This window comes from Echinococcus granulosus (genome assembly GCF_000524195.1).
Source record: "Echinococcus granulosus chromosome Unknown EG_S00045, whole genome shotgun sequence".
Classification (NCBI taxonomy): domain Eukaryota; kingdom Metazoa; phylum Platyhelminthes; class Cestoda; order Cyclophyllidea; family Taeniidae; genus Echinococcus; species Echinococcus granulosus.
The window spans coordinates 475059-502451 of NW_020170425.1; the positions used below are offsets into that span (position 1 = coordinate 475059).

General features: G+C 37.4%; 3 protein-coding genes across 3 annotated transcripts; 2 read left to right on the plus strand and 1 right to left on the minus strand. All coding sequences in view use genetic code 11, as the record gives it.

The window, feature by feature from the left end:
- Positions 1 to 764: 764 nt before the first annotated feature.
- EGR_05768 (hypothetical protein) lies at positions 765 to 2993 on the minus strand (the record flags this gene model as incomplete). Its single annotated transcript, XM_024495017.1, has 2 exons — positions 765 to 850; positions 2840 to 2993. The coding sequence occupies 2 exons, from the start codon at positions 2991 to 2993 to the stop codon at positions 765 to 767; spliced, it is 240 nt and encodes a 79-aa protein (XP_024350610.1).
- A 2459-nt stretch (positions 2994 to 5452) lies between these two features.
- Positions 5453 to 12897, plus strand: EGR_05769 (hypothetical protein; the record flags this gene model as incomplete). The annotated part of the gene is made up of 11 exons (XM_024495018.1): positions 5453 to 5515; positions 6608 to 6886; positions 6954 to 7056; positions 8847 to 8915; positions 8969 to 9023; positions 9328 to 9496; positions 10706 to 10759; positions 10891 to 10996; positions 11755 to 11843; positions 12620 to 12772; positions 12859 to 12897. The coding sequence occupies 11 exons, from the start codon at positions 5453 to 5455 to the stop codon at positions 12895 to 12897; spliced, it is 1179 nt and encodes a 392-aa protein (XP_024350611.1).
- Positions 12898 to 23961: 11064 nt separating this feature from the next.
- Positions 23962 to 26899, plus strand: EGR_05770 (hypothetical protein; the record flags this gene model as incomplete). Its single annotated transcript, XM_024495019.1, has 2 exons — positions 23962 to 24133; positions 26775 to 26899. The coding sequence occupies 2 exons, from the start codon at positions 23962 to 23964 to the stop codon at positions 26897 to 26899; spliced, it is 297 nt and encodes a 98-aa protein (XP_024350612.1).
- Positions 26900 to 27393: the final 494 nt, after the last annotated feature.

Below are 27393 nucleotides of genomic sequence, written 5' to 3' on the forward strand. Positions count from 1 at the left end.
AAACCTTTGGAAGGCTTGGAATTGAGACTGGGTCACTTTACTAATTTTTTGGGGAATGAGGAATGTATTTAAATTTTTTGGATAAAATTGATTTTCAAAAATAAAGTGACTAAGGATTTGTTCCTCTGGTGACTGACACCACTTTTCACAAGTGAAAAGTTGAAGATCTGATATGATAGCGGTAAATCAAAACAATTCTTTTGAGAGTTTCTACTTACTAATCTGATATTTTAAGTTTAGTTAAAATAAAAAAGCGCATTTTAAAGCCAAAAATGGTCTAAATTGTAATATTTTTTGAGTAAGTTTAAAATAGGAACAGAATATTTCATCTCCATTGACTAAAACCCAATTCACTAATGGGAATAGCTCCAAATGCCAGATGATTGTTCAAAGATCGTACGTGCTGTGGAGGTTTGCCAACATTCTTTCGTGCATCAAGGTGGTCAGATAAATTACGTCCCAGCCTAGGTTTCCAAATTTGATGAGTCTGCTTAAGGTAAAACGCTTGTAGTCATTGAAAAATAGTCGGTCTCTCAGAAGCACCTCCGATTTTGAAAACTTAAGTGTTAAATGCAAATTCGGAATATCTACAGATTAAAATGCTTAGACTAAGGGCGGTGTAAATTCTATGATTATCCGAGACCACAAGAATACAAATTAGATACATCTGATGACAAATTTTCATGTCATTTGCTTATATTTCTACTTTGTAAGTTTCCCCACTTTTTCTTCTTTTTTTAACTACTTTAACGTAAGGGGAGGAGCTAATGAAAACCGACAGAGTCCTGCAGCTGTCTAGTGTTGGGGTTCGTGTTTTCGTGCTGTGCTTCTCGTTCTCTGGTAACTTCACCTTAAGTATGGGGATTATGTGTATTTTTCATTCACTAGGCAAGTATGTGGCAGTGCGATAGTAAATCTCCACCACTCTCTCTGCTCATTCATAACAAGTGATAAAGTGGCCCAATAGATAACACATATGGTTAATATTTAACTTCAGTGTTATCTTGTGATATGGAGCTACTATTGCTTAAAATAGAAAAATGTAATTGACAATGGCTTCAGCAATGCATAGCTCGCATTAATAGTATAGGAAATAATCACATCCTCATATATGTGTTCCATAACCGATTATTTTAGCACTTAACATTTGTCCAGCCATGCGACATTCCTACGATCTTTCTGCTTGTGTGTGGTGATCTTAAGCAATCAAAATAGACCATGAACCCAAAAGAACATTCTTTAAACCTAATAGCAACTACAAAACAGAAATACGTTCGCAATATAATTGGGCATTTAATATATATAATAGAATTTTTCTAAACCCCCTTTAAAACTTGAGGGTTTTTACATCCATATCAGTGGCTTTATAGCTATAAGCTCCAAAAATTGATAAGTTATTTCACCAAAGTGGACAATTAATGTGAATAATTTATCAACTAGCGTCTTAAATTTTCAAAATGTCCAAATGTTTTTTATATTGCTATTATTTATTCAAACCCCGGATTCTTTTCCTTGTGCACTAAAAGCGCTGTTCATAAGTTGGTAACAGGTGGAAAGTAGGAGACCGGTGTATTGTGACCTTCAAATTTTATTTAACTTGATAACTATAATAATAAAATATGGCATTTTTGCTGACAGTAAAGAATCGCCAGCATAACAAGCATTTAAGTGGCAGTTGTGCTCCATATATATCCAACACACAGATTACTGTAACAATACTGGAAAACCACATTAGTGTCACCACCATCTGCTGTATGAATCTCCTCTGGGCGCAGCAGAAGCATGGAATTAGACCAATGATGAATGAAAGTGTACTCTTAAATCAAACGGCATAAAACTTCAGCATTTACCTTAATGAAAAAATTATTCTAGATTACGAGTCTGAAGGAAAGTGGGAGTAGGCTTCTGGGTACTAAGTCATGTACGTGTGTTTGGTGTTAACTGACTAATTTATTCACTCGAGCCACTTCAAAGTCAGGGCTGTTACTTAAGGCATACGTGCTTCAAGACGGTGTTGATTAACCAGATAGCAATATCCATGCAAATAAATCTGCAGAATGTGGGAAGACACGGTTACCATAGGCCGGCTGATGAATAACTCCAGCATCTTGTGGAGAAGGGGATGTAAATACTCCCGATCGTCAAGACAAACGACGTGATGGCCGAAGCTCTACCACTTTTGTTTCACTTAAACCTTCCAACCTACATCCATTTAAAGTCTCTACGATTTTTCGATGGGAATACTTCACAGGTATTTCATTATTTTGGCTTATACGACCTTTGTTTGGAGTAATTTGGAATGCTGTCCATTATTCGCTTGATTTCGTAAAACATTTTTTGTAAGTAAATTGGCACACATAATGGCATACTCGTATGCATTTCTGTTGGGTCATAACGGAGAGAATTATTTTTATTGAGCATGCATTAATGCATGCTTGAGCAATTGCCAGGTCGGTGAATGGTAGCATCAGCAAAACACTTCAAGATTTGCCTCTTGAGGCGGTAACTACAGTAGACTCATGTCCCCATCCCAGAGAGGAGGCTGACAAGACAGTTGTGGGCATGGTAAGCGTATTTTCCTCTCAGATAACTTAAAAAAGCCCACAATGACCAACTGTATACAAACCGACCCTTCTTCACCGGGATAGGCAGAGAAAGTGGGTGAGGATGGAGGGGAAACGGGAGACCGGGAGAAGGGCACTCTGTTACTCTAATGAGGGGACAAGGACGTAAACCAAGCAGCTGTTGCATGCACACGTGCAACCGCGCATGAACGCGCGTGCGCCTGAAGCTATAACTGACTAAGAGACGTAGTGCCTTCGTATCCACCCTTGCGGACCTTGTGAGTCACAGCGCAGCCCGCTGGCTGCAACAGAGGTAGCTACGCCTGCGCCCAGGGCTAGGATGAGCGGGAGGACACAAAAACCACCCCTGCCACTACCACAAGACTGTGCGGTCCCAGATGATGGAGAAGTGGAGTGCAAACTCTGCATAAAGAGGATTTTTCATCTCTTAAGCCTTCTCCCCATGACGCATCGGCGCACATACACAAACATCAAGGAATGCATGTGAGCTTATCGATGTGGCCTCTAACCTACACACACTAGAACTGGGGCTCAGAACAAAAGCTCGGCCAAGCAACTGACTAGGGTATACAAACTTTCACCTAAGCGCGTCGCACACGATTTCCTCGTTGGTAGTGAGTGATGGGCTTTGCACCTAAATTGGTTTCACATTTTTTGATTGGTACTGAGGGTCACACTTTGGCTATTGGATATACGGACCAGGTAAGCAAGGTAAATTCCTGCCCAGCCAGGAAATAGGATGAAAGTTACATTTGTTAGAAAACCGTGAGTTAGTACGAAAACCCAGAGGAGAACTACTGGACAATAAAAATGAAGACTGTTTAGTATTTGGTGATGGAAAAACTCATTTTGTATTTTCAAAGCAGGGCTTAAACGCATCTAAAAGGCACTGGATGAATTCAAATTTAGCGCGTTGCATGCGCTTTTCTAAAGGAGCCTCAACTGGAACTTTAGTTGTCGTTTCAGCAATGTTCATTTTTTGGTTAATTGCTAAATGAGGTCCAGCTGTAAGCTGAAATTCATCAATCTGATCTGATTATAACACCATTTTAAAAGCCTAATTGATTCCTTTCGGCATTATTCATATTGCTTTTTGTTTCCCGCTACCAAGTTAATTTTAAGACCAGAACAATTTTTTTCCTATTCTCAAAAAGTTAAAGATTTTCTTCAGAATGATGGTGACGTAAAGTTGGTTTGACTTTGTATGCATTCATCCACTTTGCCAGTCACGTCTGTTAACTATTGTACAATCTACCCTCAAACTGTTTTTGTACGCATGTGTGTGCGCACCCTTAAAACACGTATTGATGTTTATAGGTTCAGGTGGTACGGTGTTCGATGGATGGATAGTGATTAATGGAAGTACGTGCGGCTCAGAATTATTTATGCGAGCCCCCCCCCAATGCTCCAGTAGAACTGCTTTGTTTGAGCGCCTTTTACCTAACGTTATGCGAAATCTTAATCACCATGGCTACACCTTAACAGATGACCGATTTTAAGAGTAAAATCTCACATTCCCGAATACTATTCTCGCCAAATTAGACTGACGAATTCACTCCTAAATCACGCAAAGTTTTAAAAATCACATTTGTATTTCCTTGTTCGAACGTGTGCAATTAGACATAGCTGATAAAGATTGAGATTAAAAAAAAAAAACATCAAAATCACCTTTATTTCGGTTAACTGAAATTGACTCTCCACAAGCTGCAATCGCTTTCAATAAATACTTCCAAGTACTCTATTAGATCTGTGCAAAATATACTATGGCTTGATTAAGATAAATGAAATCTTATAATTTTTCAATTCCTTACTAACATTCGCGGTGCATGAAAATTGGCCCTTGATTTCAAGATTACATTTAAATAGACTCCACCTACGAAATAAGATAATGTAATTGGTGAACAGGGAGCACAGAGTATTCGAAAAAAGGTGTGCGACACATGAGCTTAAAACATACAAGGCGCGACCAATCCCGAAATTAATCAGATCCTGTTTCTGACCGCTTGACAATTGCATTGCATTGACAATTATATTTATATAAACAACTTCGATTACATTTAGCTTGGTAGGTTTCAGCTTAAGCTCAAAAAATTTGGACATAGTACCAAGCTCCTAATCTATTAAACTCACGATTTATTTGCTAATTCATGATCTTTTCCCTCTAAAAAGCAGGATGGAGAGTGACTTTACTCCAAAACTGTCCCATTCTACAGATGTGCTAATATGGCTCTCAGTGCTTTGCAAAGGAAGAGCTTCAGTGATTTCACTTCTGCAATGGCATCCAAATGCATCTCCATCTATCCAAAAGATTGACTCAAATTGATCGCATGCGAATCCGACACCGATCTCAAAGAAACTTTAGGCTTTTATACTTCTATAATTGCTGAACTTCTATAGCATATTGCCAAATCCACCGCCCTTATGCGCTTCCAGTGAGGATGCAATTCACCGATCGCTTCAGGGTTTTTGGAATGCAAAACGAATTCATTCGGCGTAGTCAGCCATGCTTCCCTTGGGAGATGGTGGCAACCTCGCTTAATAAGAAACAGCAATATTATTATCCACTGGTCTTTTTGGAATGAGAAATTACCGCTTCCTTTATCACAAGAAAACAAAATTAATTTAAAAAAAATTAGTTGCTTTAATGGGTAATTTAGCCATATGAGAGATGAGAAAGTAAAGATTGATTGAATTCATGCATTCTAATACTTTTATCACTGGTAAAGGATCTTGATTTCTTCAATGACAAAATCTTCATTGTGGTATGGCATGTGAGATTCAGCTTTACTAGGATAGACCTTGCACCACAAAACTATCGTTTAAAGCCAACTGCGAACAAAAAGCATACAATCCTACCCTAGTGTAATATGGTTGATTCGTGGTTTCTGTTCTACAAAGCATTTCGCTTAATCATTTGTGAAAATCATCAAGTAATGTTTGTTCATTAGAACAAAGCATTTAGGTGTCTCCTCCAGCATGCGAGTAATTACCATATTAGAACTTAAAACTATTTTTAAACCGAGTAACTGAGAGCCCTTTTAGCGGTATGATAGTCGTATACACTTGAACCTAACAGATCATTCCCTATATAAAGTATATTCATCAATTAAAATGGAACTGATTGGCTAAGCTGGCGCTTTTTCAGCTATTAACTCAACTTACTAGGAAGTTTATTTAGTTTTACTCGACTTAATCCAACTGAGAACTACTGTGATTTACAGTTCTCTTCATGGCACACCCACATTTTCATGCACATCCTCCTGTCTCCTGCTCCCAAAATCTGGTCCTGGTGATATCCAGTTGCTAGGCTTCAGCATTTCAATCAATGACATTATTATTAACTTCACATCGTATGTAACGACGTAAATGTAATATCACTCAAAAAGTGCTTTGAGTCTAAGTAACTTACTCAAAGGATTATCGTAGAGCTTATGAGGACATCATTTTTGCCATATTACTTAACTTAAACCAGGACCCGTAGAATCCTCGAGCTAGACTTATGCTTTGCCTGCTAGAAAACACTCGGCTTCTACCACATTTACTGACTTCTCCATTAGTCTAATATGGAATTTCTTAAAATATGCCCATCTCATATAAAGCCATAATAGGTGTAAACGCCCGCCCAGTCCACGCCTGGCAAAAATGCCTCCAGGCGTGGTTTAATGCAACAAAAACTACATGATAAAGCGACCAAAGACTGATTACGATTCTTACCTGTCTGCAATTTTGCTTACAAGAATTGTAGAATGATTAATTGAACAAATCGCCTTGACACAATTTGCAGTCAGTCTTGATCACAGTATGGTTGAATCGCTAACAGAGTCCTTTTTAACATCAAGCAAATATATTTTGACAACATATCCTTAAAGTATCTTCTGGTCTGCAGAGAAGGAGAAAATACGTAATTCAGGGCATTAATTAAAGGATGAAAAAAGTGGTAAACCGCATCTACTGAAAATACTTAATTCAAAATTTTAACTACTGGAGATGTCTCACTTCATTCAAGCCCATTTTATTGTAAGATGCCAAGATATTTGAGCAACGAAGTTATAATTGGCTTGAATAATTGGAGGGCGATCGCAACGTTTATTTTATTGAGCCACCTTTACCCAATTACAGTACATTTTACACTTGAGAAGCTAAAACTTACAAGAAATGTTTTTTTGCTATCGAGTCACAAAATTAACGCCCAAAGTAGGTCTACTCCACATTCTGATCAAGTGAGCAATAAATTTAACAGCATAAGAACACAATTAAAGCTGGGTAGGATAGCTTTTTGTAATAATTACCGATTTATTAGGGTGAAAATTTAATGTAACTTTTTAAAAAAAACCTGAAATACTGCAGAAATTTTTTAAAAACAAGTAGATGATAAGCAGATTAAAACACAGTGAGTTGTTTTTCTCCCTTTTTTTGCTTAAAAAACCACGAACTCAACTCCGTTTTCCCATTTTACTGAATGATGTGCCAGGTGTGACAGGTTTAATCGGTGTATTATCAACGCTTAACTTATCCAATGCACCTGACAGCCAATTCAGAGGCGTTAAAAATGTCGCCTTGACATGCTTTTAAGGTTAGTTATGAATAACGAAAAAAGAGATGCTGCCGCGACCCCTATCCCGACCTTCAGGGTAGCAGAGCATACGCCGTAAACATTAGAAGAGCGATTTGTACCAGAGCGTAAACTTTTCAAGTTGTTATATAGGGGCCTGTAAATTTCAACAATAATTAATTTGCATGCCGTATGCAACGGAATCGTGCGCAGAGATGGGCCGTATTAGAAAGTTAACACTGGATATGCATCACTTTACAAATACTATTTTACACTTTGAATATGTGGTTTCAGGAGCCAGTAATAGTTGCTCCGCTTAGGTAAACCTTTGGCAATATTTCCTATGAAGCACAATATCCACATCATGAAAACTCTATTTAGGTTGTGCAAATGCTTTGATGAGAAGGTCTTTTGCCACTTCTCCATCAATCAAATAAGCAATTAATGAATACCACATTAGTTTAATTGCAAAGTCTCGTATCTGGAGGATGGGAAGTCTTGAAAGATGGCCTAGATATTAAATTTGGTGTCATTCATAGCACACAGAATTATTCATCTCAACACACTTATTCTTTATGCGTAATTCAAGGGGTTACTCTCCTTGAATAGGTCGGAAACTAAGAATGGTCCGTCTTTGTAAAGGTGCAAGCAAGTCCCCCATTAGTGGAGATGACATTCTGTTAGCTCTAATACGGATTGAAACCCCCAAATGGACCCCACAATTTAAAACGCATAAAGGTAGCTGCAGTAATCAACAATTGTGCTTCCGTGATTTTAAATGACGACGATTGCAAAGTTACCTCCAATTATATTATCACCTCAGTTCGGTAGATCCCAGAAAAACCAATACAGAAAACATTTATGTATTTGAAAACGGTTCACATATGAAGCCCTACACGAGAAAATTTTATTGAAAGATATGAGATTTAGGCAGAGGATCTAAATGCGTGGTTTGATGATAATGCTCATGTCGAAAGACCATATTACTTTTCAACTGATTTACCAATCAGAGTTGTATTATCACTTTAAACTAAATTATTTTATTCGCATAATTTATTGCATTCTTTTTAAAGTATTCGTATAGTGAATGAATGATTCGCACATATACCTTGATATACATGAGAAATAATTGCAGAACTTATCGCAATTCTGGCTTACATTTAGGTGTGAATATACCTACGATACTGTGCTCACAATTATGGCATTCAAACGCCAGTACTGCAGATTCCAAGCCTTAGCAATGACAGTCACTGCAATGATCATGCTAAATGCACGATGGATGGCTGTGAAATTTGGCTTTCCAGCTTCTGTTGCAGACATTACCAACGGCTACACAGCAGTGGGGCGGCCCGGCTTTAAAGTCTTCGTCTGGGGTGACGACAGGGGACTGCATGTGAAGCTGCACCGCTTGTCACGTCTCCCAGTGCACCGGTGTGCGCTCCCAATCGCGAGTGCCCTTTTCCAGCCCTTATGGTTCACCCGGCCAAAATGTCGTATGTCGTGTTCAGTAGACACACTATCAGGGTCGTGCAAATTTTTATCCCATTGTCTTCAGACCGGAGACTTTTTTGACAGTCCTTTGATCAATATCTTAAAACTGGATTCAGTAATCGCTTTGAGTTTTAAGTGACTGGCTGACCATGTTTTTGTTTACCCTGTCTGATGTAAGCATTAGGTAGGTCATAAATAGTTCATATTATGTCCTAAAGATGGTCATAAATTTTTGTGTTACATTATTCCACCTGGTAGAAGGGAAGGCATTGGCTTAGATAATAGGAGTTAGTGACGTCCGAAACGACAATTAAGACGTATTATCGTGTTTGATGCGTAGACGAAATGGCACAATTATCGAAAAGAAATCAAAGGAAGATCGGAGTTTATGTAAAGTAATTCCATTTCATTGCATTGCGCTTGAGCGAGCGTTAACCATATCGTTTGCAAAGTACTATAGTGTGAGATTTTCTCAACGAGCTGTTCAGTGCAATGACTGGCAGTGCTGTCACATTTATTTTTAAATAATCCACCCATGAGTCAATGCAAAAGTATTGTCGTTAAATTAATGCCTGCAGCACCACTGTTGACCTCTAGGCACGGTAAAGCATATTCTGGCTCTTCTTTCCTGGAGGAAAGCGACCAAGGTTGTCCAGGAGAGATCTTCAATTTACCGTTTTTGTGTTTTTAAATCACCAGTACTACGGTTTTAAAGTTTTTCTTTGTTTACATTGTTTTACTATTTCCTAAGCCAGCTACTAAATCCACGTACCTGCAGCATAAATATTGCGCACAAATGCTTAAATATAGTGGAAAATTAGATTTTAAGATCCCACTTTTAACACCATTCAGCAGGTTTATTTTCCGCGTAAGAAAGTCTTTACGGTCATTTTGCAGGGTTCGTAAAACCATTTTCGATTATTACAAATAGCATGATAGGGTAATTCTGTAGACGAAAAAATATTATCAAGTTAAAGCCAACGATAGTTATGATAGGAATAGATTTTGCTGAAACACGCCAATTGTCAGTGACTGGCGTAAGCACCTACGGACTGAATTGACCAAAAGTGCTGTTACTATGAAGTTATATTTAATGTATTTCTTCTAATAATAACGTGGACCAAAACTGTCACCTTATTTAGGTAGTGTATCCTCGTGATGTTTAAAAAATCGACCTTGGATATAAAGATAGTGAGCTGTGGCATACGTAAAAAGAAAATGGGAATATAAAGCTGAGGAGCTACAAGTTATAACCGTACAGAATGCACAAAAGAAAATAGAGATTGTTGGGGCTCTTCTAGCGGTCAGGAAAGGAACATGTTGTGTCACAAGGATGTCGCGCTTCCATAGAAAATGTCAACTAATTGTACCTTAGCCCCCGCCCACCGTCGCACACCTCAAACAAACCCAGTCTAGTAAATCACTGCAATCCACTTGGACCTGAAGTTTTATCGATGTTTATGCATAAGAATATCATTTGCTCTTTCCTTAAATAAACTGTCCGCACTTCATCGCTTTGTACAACTGTGACGGTTATTTTTTGTAAAAGTCGATTAATTCGACTGAATAGTTTAACCTTCATTTATCCCATCACAGTTAAGTGATGGCCTTATTAACGCGATAAAAAGGTTTTACATCATGTGGTGGATTAGTTGGGTCGTGTATTCAATTACTGCTTGAAAATACTTCAAAACAGTAGACTGAATCCGTTTCATGCTGAAATTGTTTGCATATATGTGCAGGGCGATATTTTCTACAAAGTCGTTACCTCTTTTTTTTTCAGGAAACTTTGATAGAGCCTTCTTTTCATGCTCCTAGCTGTAGTTGAGCTTAGGTGAGCTTAGTGAATCTATTTTGACCATTATTTAACAAATAGCTTCAGTTCCATATTGTGTAAACAGTCCGACAAAGATAAATTGTTGTCTCCAACACACCTTGTAGCTAAAAAATTTTGACAACTGTCATCATCCCAAAGTGACAATTCATAGGAAACTGGAAAAATGAATGGTTCCTTAAGCAGAACTAGTTATATAGATCAGGAAGCCATAGTGGATTAAAACTTCACCTATCTTAACAGTTTTCCATAAAAAAATGTGAGGATACTTTTGAAAGCCACCCACACTCTTTTCAGGTAATTTATCTTAAACAGATCTCCTCATTCCACTAGCAGTTCAAGTTAAAATAAAGACTAAAACTTGATCTATTTTCAAAGAAAGAGGTTTATGATATGGAATTATTTGGGTCTAATGAAAACTTTTTTAGCATTATCCGAGTACTGATGTATCATTTAAGTGGGATCGAAGTTTCAGAGAAAATAATATCAATTTGGCAACTCCTTCCACGCCTAGAGCTATACCAGCATTCAGTGGTAAAAATAATTTCAATAACCCTTCCTTAGCGGGATTAAACTTCGAAAGGAGTTTAATATCATAACCAAAATTGCTTCAAGCAACAAAAGTGAAGACAAGAAACAGTGAAAAATATATTGCTCCAGCTATGTATAAACTAATTTTTTGGTTGCTTGAGATTTAAGTGAAAAATTCATCATCCTGAGCAAATGTATGGCTTCTTTACGTGTGTGCATATTTTGCGCCCAATTTTGCCCTCAAATAGAAACGCAAAGGGCTTGCAACTCTCGCTGAGAAAGAAGAATGGGAAATTCTTGCTGCCAGTGATCGACAAAGAAATAATGAAACAAAGAGAGGCCAACTTTTAGTCCCCCGAGGCCACCGGAATGAGAAATTTAAGAAAACAAGTACAAGGAGCCAGAAATCTGTACAAATGACAGGGAGGTTATCTAATTTATATGAAGCATTTTGCCAAGTAATCTTTTGAGTCATTTTCTGATTCAGGTGAATATGTATATGCTATAATTAGACGTAACTTGAAAAAAAATGCCCATGCCTAAGTGATCGGTCGCATTTTTACTTGGTCAGGTTTTAGTTGTATTAATGGACGCAACTCCAAGCCGCATGGGTGAATCTGCATTCCTATGTGATTTGCATTTTTATTAGGATATAGAACTTTCCAACTCCCTAATCATGAGCAATTGATGGTCTTAATTATACAACAGAAATAAAGTAGATCAAATTAGCGACTGAGGAATAACATTTTTGATTTAATTAGTAACAAGAGAATTTTACAGAGAAAACCTTTATAAAGGGCACTGGGTAGTTATACTTTGTAAATTTGTTTCTTTCCTAATGAATGCTAAAGTCAATCTAATCCTTTAAGGAATCTCATATTACAAAACCATCTAATTCAAAATTTCGAATTTGCGTTCATAATTAAAATAGAGGTTCTTCCTTGACAAGAAGCAATTTATTACTTTTGTGAACGATGGATCTATTCTACCGTGAGAGGATTATTGGGAAAGAGATAATGGGGTGGAGAACATGGCTTGAATTTGTTAAATGCACGACCAAGATTAATGCGAGTCGTCTCGGAGATGTGAGCGAAAATGTCTTCAGACATTGAACACAGCAGTTTTAGCAGGTGATACTGATAACTGAAGAGGATATAAATTTAAGTTACTCCCATAAAATCACAAATGATTTATGATTTTATGCTACTTGTTTAAAAATGTGGATCTGTATTAATTTGCGGTTAGAGGTTTTAGTGCCTGTTATACTGTAGAGAGTCGTGGTATCACATGATTATTCACTAACAAATTTATTTGGTGGCCATCGATAAATGTTTGTATATTCCCCGAGTAAGCTAAGGGAACGCATACTTTTGAAGGGTCACTATGAATGGGGTAGAATTTGGCTGATTAGACATGACGAGTGCCTGAAAAAGCAGAGCTGTCGGATAGCTATTAAAAAGCTATTAGTTTTAAATCAAAGAAATGCTCAACAGTTTTGGTAACGGGAGAATTGACCTGGTAGAACAAAATTAGTGTTCCAGTGTTCAGCTCACATTTACACTCCACCCCTAACATCTCGTTAGCACCACGGAAAAATTAGAATTAAGATGATTTTCGAATAAAAAGCTGACATTAAAATCACAACAATTTAACAATGGCTCTAAAGAGCGAAAAATCTTAACTGCTATTTCAAGTTGGGTTTCGTTTCGTGTCCTACGAGAGTTGTGGGACCATTTGCAAACATTAATTTACATTAATATAGGTACTAAAGCAGCCACTGTATGTAGGCATCCTTTGACAAAAAATTTATGTACATTTTGAGTCCCTAAAATTGCAAGCTATTTGTTTTCAACTGCCATTACAAGGTAAAGTCATTTTTGGTTATATTTGTTAAAATGCGTTGAAATGTCTGCTTAAGATTTGTATACACTTATGCGTAGACAATTCCCTTGCTAAGGAAATAAAATATATTTCATACAGTAAGTTTTAAAGGTCTCACCACCGTAAATAAAGCCGTGGGCGTAAAATTGGAAAATTCTTAATAATAATAGTCGCAACTGCATATTCCACTTTTTATTAACAAAAAAATCTTCCTGAAAAGCTACTACCTCCGCTTCGGTGGTTCGTAAAGGTGGAAAATGACTTTTAACAGTCACAATTTTTTACAGCTGTGAAAATGTTTTTTGTCTCTCACCATTGGAACTGACTCAGGAGGTAGGGATTGGCCACGATGAAATAAGGAGACCCAAATCATTAATGGCACAGCATAAATCATCCCGTTTTATGCAAGCGCGTTAATTTGAAAGCCGAGCGGAACTTTGAAGCAGATAAAACTTACCCTATATACCATTAAAACTAATAGAACTACAACAATTTTAACTTTGATAAAGCGTTCTAATTTTGACGCTTTGTCTTACATTAGCTATACTGGCTTAGACACAGCCATAAGCCCTAACTTGCTGGAATCATGCTATTAGATTTAAATGTCAACTTTAGAAGTTTAACCATTAGTCAGCCCATCCGACTGGTGATCTGAAGGCTGCACAAACGCCTGTGACTTTTGTTTTCTGGGGATGTATCAGAATGTCAGCGTGGACTCGAAGTGACATTCAAATAAACTTGGCCACTTAATGTCACAAAATGAAACACTCATATAAGGATACCTTGCCTTAATTGTAACAGTTAATGCTAAGAAGTACAGCCATTTTTGTTCGAATTGGCTACGAAAATTTGCCATTAGATCAGGATTGTTTTTCGCCAGTTTTATCAAATTTAAGTAGGACAACTCTTACAGATATGACCAGCGTGATGAAGGAGGGGGATAATGTCGAAATGTTAAGAATTAAACAGGAATATCAAATCTCTTGTGTGATGCTCTTCGAAAAGGGGATAAACATTAGTCTACATTTCTTGATAGAGAAGCGATCCTCAAGACAGTAGTGGCTTCCTCTAAAGGGTATGACCGAGAGAACCCCTATTTTTGCCAAATCTCATTCTTGCTGTTTTTGGCTGCTTCGTGTACACCTATCGCTACCTAAAAATTTAGAAGGGTAGGTCTCTTAATAATAAGAGCCACTTAGTAAAAATAAGCTTAAGTATATCTCCACGGCAGGCAAACTCGTATTTAACATCTAAACTGTTCACCAAGTGAACACCTAGACTAAAGTCATTAAATGTGAATAAAATGAATAGGCGGACTTTCATGTTGAAAATAAATTTGCTGCTATAGAATAGTGCTCCTAACAAATACACATTAGTAAATGCACGTATAACACAAGTAGAATTTGGAATCACCAGGCATAAATATGTTGCAAAACTAGTAATTAATGTTTAGTAACAAGTAATGACATGGCAAATTTCCCTAATGAGGACAAAATTCTAAGCATGAGTTCTGAGAGCGATTTTCTAAGTCTAGGGCAGAACACCCCGGAGATCTCTTGCAAGGCAAAGATAAACAAACACTTGACCTGTAAATCTAATTTACTTTCTGGTTTTGCTTTATTTGAACAGAAAATAAGTATTCACTTGAAACGGGCTTACAAAAACAACCATTTTACTTGTCAACTTCGTAACTTATGAACAAACACTTGCATCAGGCTTCAGGCTGATACCTTACTGCACAGAAATGAGTTTCTACATTAGCTGTAAAAGTACTCAATGATTCAGAAGATTAATGTTATTTGACTTAGGGTAGGACTGGACAGTCTAGTGGAGATTGGATTGACTTACCTAGTTACTCAATTATTTACACAACTGTTTCAATCAAAAAATGCACGCTTTAATCAATGCTAAGTGATAGTAACCAACCGAAAAATAACAGATTTAGAAACTCTCAACTCCGCTTTCCTCTACCCCATCATTGTGATTCAATTCACCTCACGCACTACCGAAAAATTAGATTTCAGAGGTTTTTGTGGCCTTCAATAAGGTTTATTTTGCTTTAACTTTATGCAAATGAGGCATCAACACTAAACGCTTCATTGTACAAAGGAGATTATAAATATTGCTAAGGAAATGCACAAAGTACCTATTCCAGTGTAAATTAAACACCCATGATTTTATCTTAAACAGGTTTCGCCGTAGAGTTGTTACCTTTCAAAGCCGTACCTGTTTACATTAAATAAATAGTATTTTGAAAAAAGAACGCCGGATATTGAGGATCGAAAAAGGAAAAATTACTCTCATAAAAGCAAATACACCCGTAAAATTTGATGAAAACTACAGAATCAGACACCTTGCTATAAGCTAATTTCAGCTCAATTGTGGAAACTTTAATTTGCTAAATCATTTTGCCTAGCTGCGAAACATATTCTCTTCCTATGTTTAATTAAATCACTCGTTTTAATAAATTCTTTATTAAGTATAAAAGTATGTAAAGTATCTGGGTGAATCAAATCACAAATTTGAAAGGTGAAACCAAAGTTAGAAGAATGGATTTGTTTGGTAGATTCTACATTTTGGCCCGTATTGTCGTTGGATATCGCTACCTGGACCATAACGTAATGTTTAAAACTTGAACTGAACCATTCAAAACTAACGGCCACTCAGACATAAAAACTTAAAATGATTTCTGTGCCATTAACAGTACCTTCATCTCTAATTTGCTTAACACCTACTTAGCCCAGGAGAAGCGGCTAAATTGGGGGAAGGAGCGCCACCTCTCCGAATTAGGTGTGGTAGCCCACTGCTTGGTGAATGTTTGGCATAATTACAATGCTCGAGCAGGCATCGACGCACGCTTATGATAGGATGTGGTGCGTTTGAAACTTTTTATTTCGTCAGCGCAAATTGTTTATTTTAACCCAGTTAAATGCACGTCCATGTGATAAATGCGAAACACCATAGATTGAACGAAAGATGGGGCCGTTTATAAGCCTTGAAAAGTGGGCCTTCGCTAAACAAGTATTTGGGGTACTGAGCACAAATGCCCGAACAACGACTGCTAGACTTTAGCTTAAAGAAGACATAAAATTCATCTTCTTGAAAGTCGCCCAAAATGCCAGTTGAATTCTTTTAAAAACTTTACTTCCAAATTGTTATTAGAATAATCAGCTCATCATCCTTCCTACGATTGGCACAGGTTACGAGGCATTGTAGAAAGCTAAGTTTGGCTGCTGTGTATCCTTCCAAAAATGTTGAGGGCAAATTATTGAAATGACAGTCGAGTGGTCATTACATTAAATTTTATAACAAATATTTGTTTACATGCCAATCTTGTGTTAAAATAAATTAATAACATTTTGCTCACAACTAACTGGAATTTACCTACCTACCCAAGTGAGAGGTGAACAGAAAGACAATTAATTCTCTACAAAGTCATCATTAAATGACCAACAATTCTCTTTAGAAAGTCGGAAATGCATTGTGGAAACTTAATTAATTTATTCATCACTCAAGACACCACTGAAAACTCTCATTTGCATCTTAAACGGTAGCCATTTTGCACTCGTGATTAGCATTCTTATGTATTTTGACATGGGCATTTTGTTTAAAATACATATTATGTACAAGTGATTGAACATTGAAACGAATTTGTGTTTACTTTCCAAACAAGGGAGAATGCGATTCCACCCAACAGCAGCATGTCAGATTGCCAAATTGCACGAGTCAAGATGTTGTTCAAGACTATCTCGAAGCTTTTATCGTGGTTTGAAACAATGCTTGCAGATGCAGGTGAATTTAAGGTTTGTGAATGAATAGTAAAAATCTTTAAAAATTTTCATTCTATCTTCAACAAATTATTTAATATTACACGGCCTACATAATACAATATTGATAAGATGGGAAGAAATACTCAACTCCTAAAATTTCTATTGCCATCATGCATAGGCAATCAAATAACCGATTTCCTAGATACATCGATAAGCTTGCTTTTGTGTGGCAAAAATAAGCTTTTTTTCAGTAGTCTTCAGTGTCGTAAATATGTTTTTTCCCACTTCTGAAGCACCTTCAGATTAGTCCGATTTTTTTGCGGAGTCAGAGTGATTAAACTTCTATTCTTTTAGCAAGCTCAGTAATCCAAGCAGCTGCTTTAAAAAAAAATCCTAAGCTTCCAAAATTTGTTGATTTTATTTGTTGCGAAAGTAATATTCTCTAGCATTGCACACAAACAAAATGGTTTTTAATGATGCGCTCCACGGAAACAAAGTGAAGCATTCAAATGATATTCTTAAGTGACATTTGGACTCGCCGAAGCGAATTCTTAAAGCTCTACTCAATGACGCCTTAAAAAAAATAAGCAGCCTTTTAGCCTAATAACGTTTAAGGCATAAACGAAACACTTAGTCAAAAAAGGAAGCGTTCCTCGATTTAGTAAGTGTTGCCTGACATTGATAAGATTCTTCGCAGCTAGAAAACCAATGCCAACAGAGCCATTTTGAGTACTTGCAACTTAAGGGGAAATCAGTTATTCTAATTAGTTATGCTAGCATAAGTTCAGCTCATCTGAATATTTATAATAGACCTTGGACTCTTTTTGGTCCTAAAATGGCCTGTTTGAAGTTAGCAACCCTAAAGTCACACTCTCCTTTAAGTGTATTCCCACCAAATAAATCACGCACATATTTTCACTCATTTGTACATCAATTGTAGTGCAGATCATTACAGTAGACTTAGTTGGATACCTTCCAATTGAATTATGCTTTACTCTCTTAGCTGAAAAGAGGGAGGCATGCAGAACTGTTGATAGAAGACATCTATACATCTCGTATCAGCCATGAGCATGGCTGTAGGCAAAGTGTGGCTGTAAAGATAGAAATGTACATGACGGTTTAGGACGCACTTTTTGCGGATTAGTACTATGATTCAATGAAGATGTGATGAAACCACTGCTCTACAATGGCTGTTTTACGGACGAGTTTTCTCCCTAAACCCTTCCAATTCTGAATCCAGTCTGCTGAAATATATATTTACTATGCCTGTAACACCGACTTTTGAAGGAATCGTCTACCAGTTCTCTCAAAACAAATATTTTGTGACCTTAACCAAAAAAAAGTACCTACAAAAAGCTTTAACTTTACCGCATTCTTTTAACATAAAAACTTATGTGATTTTACGTAATCAAACTGTTTTAGATATTAGTCTGATTGTAATTTGGTGTGGGCAGATTATAAGTCATAAACCCATTTTAGGCAGCTAAAAGTGGTTTTCCCCTTCTGTTATCTAGAAAGGTGAAAAGATTTAAGATGAGGTCCCAAAGCCCTCCTTTCTTTACGTAAGTCGAATTCGTGGTAAGGCTGGAGAGTGAATTTTCTTTAAACCTTCCCACTAAGGCACGAGCTGCAGCAATTCACACTGTTAATTACCACTTACGTCCTACCGTCAATTCTGTATAACAATTTAGCAAAACCAAACTAAGCAAGTTTTAAGTGAACATTTAATAATTCCCACAAACCGATTGGGCTCATAAGTAAACAAACACTTTTATCGGAATAGCAACTAACATGACGTAACACGCACCCACACATTTACCAGTGAGACACCGTTGTGGCATTTCCATAAATGCCAGAGTCAAAGGACCTTCAGTCTCTTTGGTGTTTGGCACTTATGGCCATTTCTGCTAGAAGTGTTTTCTCCAGTTGGGTTGCTGTGTTTGAATACTAAAGGGTTGTTAAACTTAGATCAAATCCACAAACGACTAAGTCCATTAATTCAATGTTAATACCAAGGGAAGGTAAATGAACCTCCGTGAATGGTATTAATTCTGCATTATCAGTTATGTGCGCTATGCGAAAAACTGGAGTTATCGTATTTCAACCATCGTTCCACACCAACAAGAGGTTTTTCACAAGACTGTGGACGATTATCTTACGTAGAAAAAGTAGCTTCATGCAGCGTCAAGGATGGAAAAAATAACATAGATCCTGCTTTTAGAGCCCTGTCAGTCTGAAGAGTGTGCGAATAGATGACCCCGCTCAAGCGCAAGTCCTCCGGGGCTTGACTGCTTGGCGTAAATGGAATTCCCATTTTACGTTTTTCGGAGCACATGGAGAAACTTGTTGTTAGTGTATCTAGAAACACTACGAGTTATCAATAAGCCAAATTTTGCAGAAAAATAGCATAAAACTTCTAGTGAAAATATAAAATGGCGTAAATTACAAAAATTGTGTTGTCTTTAAATAAACCGCTTTAAGAATTCGTCTGCTTAATTTCAAATCAACTAAAATGGTAAATTGATTTTGAGTTTATTTTAAAAAACTGACAATTGAAAATTAAGGTCGTTTTAGCTTTTATATGATGTGTGGATTATTCACTATTCATGTATTTGAATATCCTAAAGCTGTCTCGGTTTAAGCAGAGCCAAGCTTCAGCATTACCTTAACGGGATTTGTTATAACCAGAGAGGAGGTTTGAAATATCTATTTTTACAGTTCCAAGGTGTTTTGTAATGCTTTTTTGTTCAACTCTCGGCTTTGGCAAAGGGACACTTTGTTAACTTGGTATTGTGCCTTCACCGGGTGGCCTGGCCTCTGGGCTATTCCAGTAGCCTTAGAATATATATTCAACGTACAGCAGTGGTTGGAGCTAGTGTCATGGCCTAAAGGCCAGCAAACGCACAATGGCTATGACACAAAGTGGCCCTTTACCAAAGTCGATGGTTAAGCAACGAACAGGTTAAAGTTTAATCAGATTTGAATTGTCGTCTCGATGAGAAGGTTTGATTGATTAGCACGACTTAATGTGAAATGCGTTTAAAGCATTTTCTTAGTCCACATCGTGATACATTAAGTGCAATAAAGGCATCTCGTGCATCACACTCACTTCCTATATGAATTTGGAAAACATGAAATAACACACCTTTTTGCCTGCTTAAACTAAAAAACAACTATTTTTTGCTTTAAAATCTTTACGTCTTTATAGCTTTGACAATTGTGGTAAGCCCTAGGTTGGCCCAGGGTTGTTTTTCTACCAATTTTTTTGAAAGCAAGTCATTTAGGTCGTCAAATTTAGTCTAATTTCTCAAGATAAGTATCTTTCAAAATAAAGGCTGACTTGTAGAAACGTAATTTATCCATCGGCATGAGAAGCGATTTCAAACCATTGTTGTGGTAAATGCCTGAAGAGTGAATAGCATTAATGAGGGAGGTAAATTTTGCTGCCTAAGTGATATTGATAAAATTTATTTAAATGCAAATTCAAATTCGGAAGCTCAAACACCCACTCCTTGTATACGTGGATTTCAGTGCCCTAACCAAGATCATTGTTGTTAGTTTTTAAATTAGAGGCAGCATAGTTCCACTACTCCGTAAGCGTGGTTAAGGTAGATAAATCGGTAAAAATTATAGTATTGCGAAAGCGTTTATTTTAAACCTATTCGTGATGCCAAATAGTCATTAAAATAGATAATAACGTACAAATATAGCCTTTGTCCCCTGTCAAAAATTGCTACTAACAGTCCGCGCTATTAGAAGGGAAATTTTTGATGAGGATTGTAGGTGCACTGCTTGAGCCAGCCATAGATACTTAAAACACCTTCAAAAGTAGAACAAATTATAGTCATTTAATTGTTTCGGGGCGAAGATAATGTGCACAAATTTTCCTGTCTGATTCACACCTCAGTCTCCCACTCTCAAATTCACCCTTTCTGCCAAATCATCACTACACTGAGTCATGACTTTTGGAGGCTAAATATCACCACCTTCTACACCATTTCCTAGGCATTGTTACCATGGCGGTAGACAAGTGTTTTGGAATCGCGCACTAACGACGCCAGCTGACGAGTCACGGGCACGGACTCAGGCCATTTGTCTCCCGCGCCATCATTGCCTTGCGGTTTCTTCGCAAAGTCACTCCGACAGCTGTTTTTATTTCAGCTTTAAACGGATTCGTCGGTTGTTGGGATTTCGCATATTTCTGCGAGTCTCGGTCTGTTTATTCTACCTTCACTTCCAGTTCGGCAGAGTGATAGATGGTAGCGGCAGCTGTTTAGTTCCCCTTTATCTCTAGTATCGTCACTGCATGCATCGACACAGGTGAACTTCTGGTTGCAGTAGCTCACCTCAGGGGGATTTCACAATTGAGTAAATCCCATATGTGCTTACTATTACTCTAGTTTGATATACCTTTTGAAAGGCATAGATGATATGTCTTTCTAAGCGGTGCCTTGATTAGGGTCTTATAATAAACTTCGTTAGACCACGACTTATAGAGTCAGCTTATAATATGTAGCCTTCATCTATTTTATTGTCAAGGTGTATATAACACCTACAGGTGGCTCTCTGTCTGTTATGAACCACAGTTCCAAAAACCTAAGTCAGTCAATCCATTAACAGGACCACATTTTATTGAGTCCGATGCCTGGGTTAGAAACTTATGCGGCTTAGTTGAGTATCGTAAGTTCAAGCACTTGCCACTGCAGTTCGAAGAACGTGTAAACAACAGAGGTGCTTTCAATCAACATGTCGACAGGTGTCTATTGGTAGGCATTTTTAGAACATTGCAGCACTTTATTACGGTAACTTCTATGCCACTAGTCTGTTTCCAAAAGCAGTAGTATGCCCTAGGTGAGAATTAAAATTTCTTTGTAGGCTAAAAAACCTTGACCCTTTTATACTTAAAAAAGGCCAAATTACGACTACATAAGACCATAATTTGGGCTGTGTCGATCAACATGAGATTGAATGTTAATAATCTAATGTCATTTAAATTGACGTCAGGTTGTATAAACGCACACAAAGCCCAGCTAATTACCTTGTCATCAAGATCAAAAGCTCTACAATGGAAATGTTTACATTCAGAATACAGACGAGTGAAACCATTTTCTTAGCCTCTTAACTCTTTGCACCATCAACATATTAAAATTTTAGTGGATCCAAGAATTGCGGCATACTTGGAAGTTAACAACGCTAAAACCACATCGAGAATGGCTTCCATAAACTCGATTATTGTTAAAATCGTATGTGCCTTTGAGTGATATAGCAATTTTACATCCTGAGTTTTGTGTCAGCGACAGAATCCTGGCTTAAGGACAGAATTATAACACCACCGAGAGTTAGTTAAAGGCCACATACCATACATGGCATCCAGAAGTGTGTTTTTAACTCAAGCAGATGGTAAAGCATCATTACGGACAGCCAGAGGCTTGCTCAATGAAGATGTCCATTACCCACACAAAGGAATATTGGCTTCCCTCACTAATCGTTGAAGCTGTGCCACTGGCTGAACACAGTTGCTGAATGTATTCACGTTTATGTGGAACATAAAACAGCGGATTATGGTAGTGATTGGTGCACAATAATGTTGGCAACAATGAAGGAAAAGCAGAAGAAGGACGGTCTATGATGGAACGCTTCCTTCAGTACTTCTTACTCGAAAGTGTTGCGTGAGTCAGAGAGCGGAGAGGTAAACGCCCCTCGTTCACACATTGTTTTGTGTGACTAGGCCACCTAATTAATAGACGTGTTTATTATCTCAAGACTACGAAAATAGCAGTCCTGGTTGCCTGTCCTTTAACTGTCTTAACCTTCAGGCTGGCAAATTTGTGGATCCTTTTTGCTAAGGTGCGTAGGTGGGGCTGGCACTTGCCCCTTACTTCCCACACATCCACAAACAACTTAATAGGCACTCCAGTAAATTAGTTACTTTTATAAGTTCCATTCGAAGTTTTCTAATTTGAAACAAATCTTTCATTAACGGAGTTCTATTTGCGATTATTAAAGTAGGAAAATAGGGCGGAAATTCAAGGGGTTGCGTTTGTTAAGGGATCAATGGGGTAGTATGTCAAGAGAGTCCAAAGGAAAATGCACTTTTTCCTATAAGTCATGATTAAAGAATTAAAATGGTTAGTTTCCGAGACCCGACTTCTTTGCCGACTTTTTCACTTGATTTCTCTAATGCTACGAATTCGAAAAGTAAAAAAGGTACAAAGAGTGGAAGTCGGTTGATTTCGATCGAAAGTATGCGTGAAAAGAAATAATTGTGATTTAAAGGTGCAACTGGTCTTGGCCCTAAGGAACTGTGATCCAATTGTTGGTGTCATTGCAAATATAGGTATCTTTAAATACTTCCAAAAACTTTTTTAACCACTTAGTTTGGGCTTGGCCAAAGAACCTAGTAATGCATGGCTATATAGACTACCTTTTGATCGTTTTAAGTAGTGACTCTCAAACGTGCCTCAGGTTATACATTTTTGATTTGGTGAACTTAATCCATTTTCTACAAAATATCTGGTGCTAAAATCATTAGTTTTTGAATTGTATTTTCCTTTGGCCGTCTTGTTGACTAACTGATAAAGTTTAAATATTTACAACCTTTGTATGTCTACTAACATTTTTAAGTAAAAGCTTTGAAATCAGTTAGTGGACAAATACATACTGCGAGAACAGTTTGTCGGCCATTCAAAATCAAGTATATGAAATCTTCCCGTGTCAGTCGATGATTCTATCAGTTTTTTGCCTGGTCCTTTAGTATCTTGTTTATGTAGGTCAAAATCTGCATGACGAAACGTCTTTGCAGTTCCTCTCCCTCTCTTAACTGGGGAAGAAACGGGTTTAACAGTAAATCATAGCAGTGAGTGTCGCATTTTTACATTCACTTGTTGTTGATACACCTATGGACTACCATGGTCCTAACCAGAATGCTAAAGATGTATTAGAAAAACTTTATCATAGTAATTTTGGATAGAGTCTCGAATGAATATTAGAAAGACGGTATTACAAAGATTGAGAATCATTTGAAAACTAAGTATTTATAGCTTGATCTATGAATGGGCAAGAAAGGTATACGATAAATTTGGGGATCAATTTTAGCCTCTATTTCAAATGTGTGTTCTCATTTGTTGTTGAAATGCCAAGACAAAGTAAGATGGTTATTTAAAATTCATAATGGTTTATTTTGAGATTTGGAGAGCGGAAGACAAGACAATAAAAAGCACATGCTGCTGAATGATGATACAGTATTTACTTTACATCCAAACCTCTCAGGTAATTTAATTTGATGAATTAAAATACAAATGATACTGAGCTGGACTGATGGGTTTCGCGACAACCACACGTGTCTGGAAGTCACTTCTTCTCGTTAGAGATATTGCCTACAAAGTTGATTTCACTGATCGCAACTATAGTGTGCTTGGCTTCGACGATCATGTGGCTCAGTACCGCCTCATTAACAAATTAATTAATCTACGGCATTTTTTCGTGTCCAGTATGTTAGTATGATCTGTCAGTGCCGTGGATCCAAGGACAGACCCATGTACGATTGCCAATAATTTCAGGATAACTCGAAATTGCTTGCAATTTTGCTGCAATAGAATGTTTGAACAAAACCGCTCCAGCAAGAAATTATTGCACTGAGAGTGATTAACAATTGGAACCTTTTAGGGCTTTAAAATATGCTTGTCCTGGTGGATATTTTTCATCCCTTCAAATGCTGGTCTAAAATTATTGCAAATTAGCTCCCTTAATCCTCGGAATTTCCCCATTTGAATTCAACTATTTTTTGAGCTAGTCTATCAAAATAATAAAAGCTGAATACCTTCGAACATTAAAAACTATTGTGTCAATCCAAGGTAAGTATGTTTGGTGAGAAACGGAGCTTACATCTGTCAACACTCAAGATATCGGACCGTCAAAGTGGACACATCAGAGTAAATATCTTCCTGAGAACATTTTCTTAATACATAAAAAGAAGTGAAGGAATTTTTGAGAAAATCTAATTTACAAAACGAAAAGTATACCAAATCAGTTGTCTTATTTGGTAAAATTGAATTGCCTAATTGTCACCTGAGCACCAATAGCACAAAAGAGATGGTTTTTCCCAAGAAAACAAAAAATATCCTAGAATTTCTAAGATTTTGCATTTGTATAATGCATATGTCCGAATAAATTAACTTTATGTACATTATAAATAGAAGAGTGGCGACTCGAGTTCAATTGTAAAGTAGAGGAATAGTTTTGATTTGGGGCTTTTCCGTTTTTGCTCCTTTGTTTACGCAGAACAATGTGTACCATGCTTCAAAATGTTTTCTTTTATGTTTTGCTCTTCTCTTATAATCGTACTTATAAGCGATACTAAGGATCTTTGCCAGTGAGGTAGACGAATCAGCTCAGAAGGCTGGATAGTTCCGCATTTAAAACATGGGTACCACAACTGAAAGATATGAGAGAGCGGGCAGATATGAGTGATTGCTGGCCAAAATGGTGTATCGTACGTCTTTGCCTCGATCCCTCATAGGAACCACTTGATTACTCCCTAGTTGAGCACTGCGGATTCTTCATTGCCCAAAAATCAGGATAAAATGATTAGGTACTAGGAGGAGGTGTGACGTATCACGGCATCAGTACTAGTGCTAACATCACCATCCCGTGTCGGAAATGCAAATTTGTTGGTTTTGATCTGATAGCAACCTAGGTGGTGGTGTTGATGGCAATTTTTATGGCGTGTACAGTCAGTCGAATAAAATGCGTCAAATCCGGATTCGTGCAAATTTGCTAGAAGAATTGTGTATCACCATTAATGAATAATCCACTTCTCGAATGTTATGGTCATATTAAGAGAATTTAAATTTGAGTGTGCTTGTGTTTCCGACACCAACTTTTAGTATTTCAGGCTTTTCTTAGCGTTTGTAATCAACCGAATACAACCTGGCATAAAAAGCAAAAATAGCAACAAAGGACTGTTCCACTTTTCAAAATATCGTTACCAACAAATTCCTTGCAAGTAACATCAACTGTTTTTTGCCAGGTTACTACGACAAACACAAAGCACTGATGATGCTGAAGGGATGACAGTTTTGGAAGAAGTACTTATTCGATCGCAAGAAAATGGTGTGCAACAAAGAGAGTAACAGGAGTTTCCAAAGTGATTTCATTTTATAACTATATTTAACGCCAAATGTGAAAAAATTTGCTATCGTTTGCCATGACAGTGGAACAATCAGTGCCATTCTTAGAGCGGCTTTTGGAAGTGTAGGTAAATAAATAAAAATTACTTCGCTGCTTCCCACTTTCATACAGCCTCCTCCTTGCCTCAATGCATCATTCTCTTGATAGCATCATCGTCAACGCTAGAATTAAATACAAGCCTACCGCTGATATTTTCCCTTATCCCCTCTATCCTTGACACGCGACACAGCAGATTTGGCATTCCTACAGACCAACCCCTTTCTCTATTGTCCTTCACTTCCCCCCAACCCAGCGCAAGCAAAGCAATGTATTGCAGTGCAATACTGATGACAAATCCTACTTTTTAAACTTTTCATGTAAGCTTTGTTCTCCTCAAAGAAAAAGGGGCTCAGTTTTGAGATTTTTGTTCACCATGAATAAGAATTTGCCTGTTCGTGCTTCAGCGTATTTGGTTTTGGAAGAGAGGGGAAGATGAAAATAAGAACAGTTGGAATTGCTTTCTTCCTCTGCGCGGCCATTCATTTTGTGTACAATATTCTTAATAGACTGCCAGAAAGGTAATCGTCTACCTATTTAAATTTAGCAAATTTACTGTCAAGCTGTTTAACAATTGTAGTCCAATACAGGGTTGATTTGCCACACCTTCTTGGTTGCATGGTGGTCGGTTCAACTAATTTCGCGATTCCGTCGACACCATCTCCCAAATAAGAGTGATGAAATTCATATGCCCATAAATTTTGACTACTTTTACTCCCATAGTGTCTCACACAGTATAAAATGTTCTCTTCCAATCAACTCTTCCGATCAAAAGACTTAAGGCCTGAAGCCATTTACAGAAATGACAAGGTATAGACGCTGTTGGCCCTGTCGGTGAACCTTCAAACATTCAACGTCGATACCAACTTCAAAAAATGACTAAAAGAGCTCCAAAATCGCTCTAGAACAGAAGTCACGAGTGAATGTTCGCACACCGCTCAAATCTGTTCTCGGCTACCCTGAAAGTCGAATAACCCAGGAAATAGACTTCGAGGAATGCTGCGTAAAGCCAGTGAAGCTCACGACCTAGCCAGAGAGGTAAGAGTCAGTTTAAAACCAAGAGGTGGTGGAATACGATGGGGATAATGCCAGGATTCTAAAACAAGTACCAAAGCCTGCCTTCTAGTACTTACTATCGGCATAGGTCGACTAATTCAGGTACGGAATTCGTCCTCACACCACGATCGAAAATTCAAGAGGCACAGAATTACGGGTTTCGTTAAACTGGCTGCCTTATAACCTAAAAAAAGCATTTATTGCAATAACTCTAAAATGATATTTATGCATTCCACGACTTTGGAAGTGGATTAATTGTACGCAATATCCTTCGTGCATTCAATATATTTAAGTGTTTTTAAAGCGCTCCTTTTCTTCCTAGTACTGCTAATTACTTGAAATAAACGGTCAAAAGGTTTACAATAGTTCAACTGCATTTATTGACTTAAATCTATGTTAAGCTGTGGCAGATTCTACTGATATGTTAAATTTGGTAACTGTATCATTGGTTCGGCAGAATCATCGAAT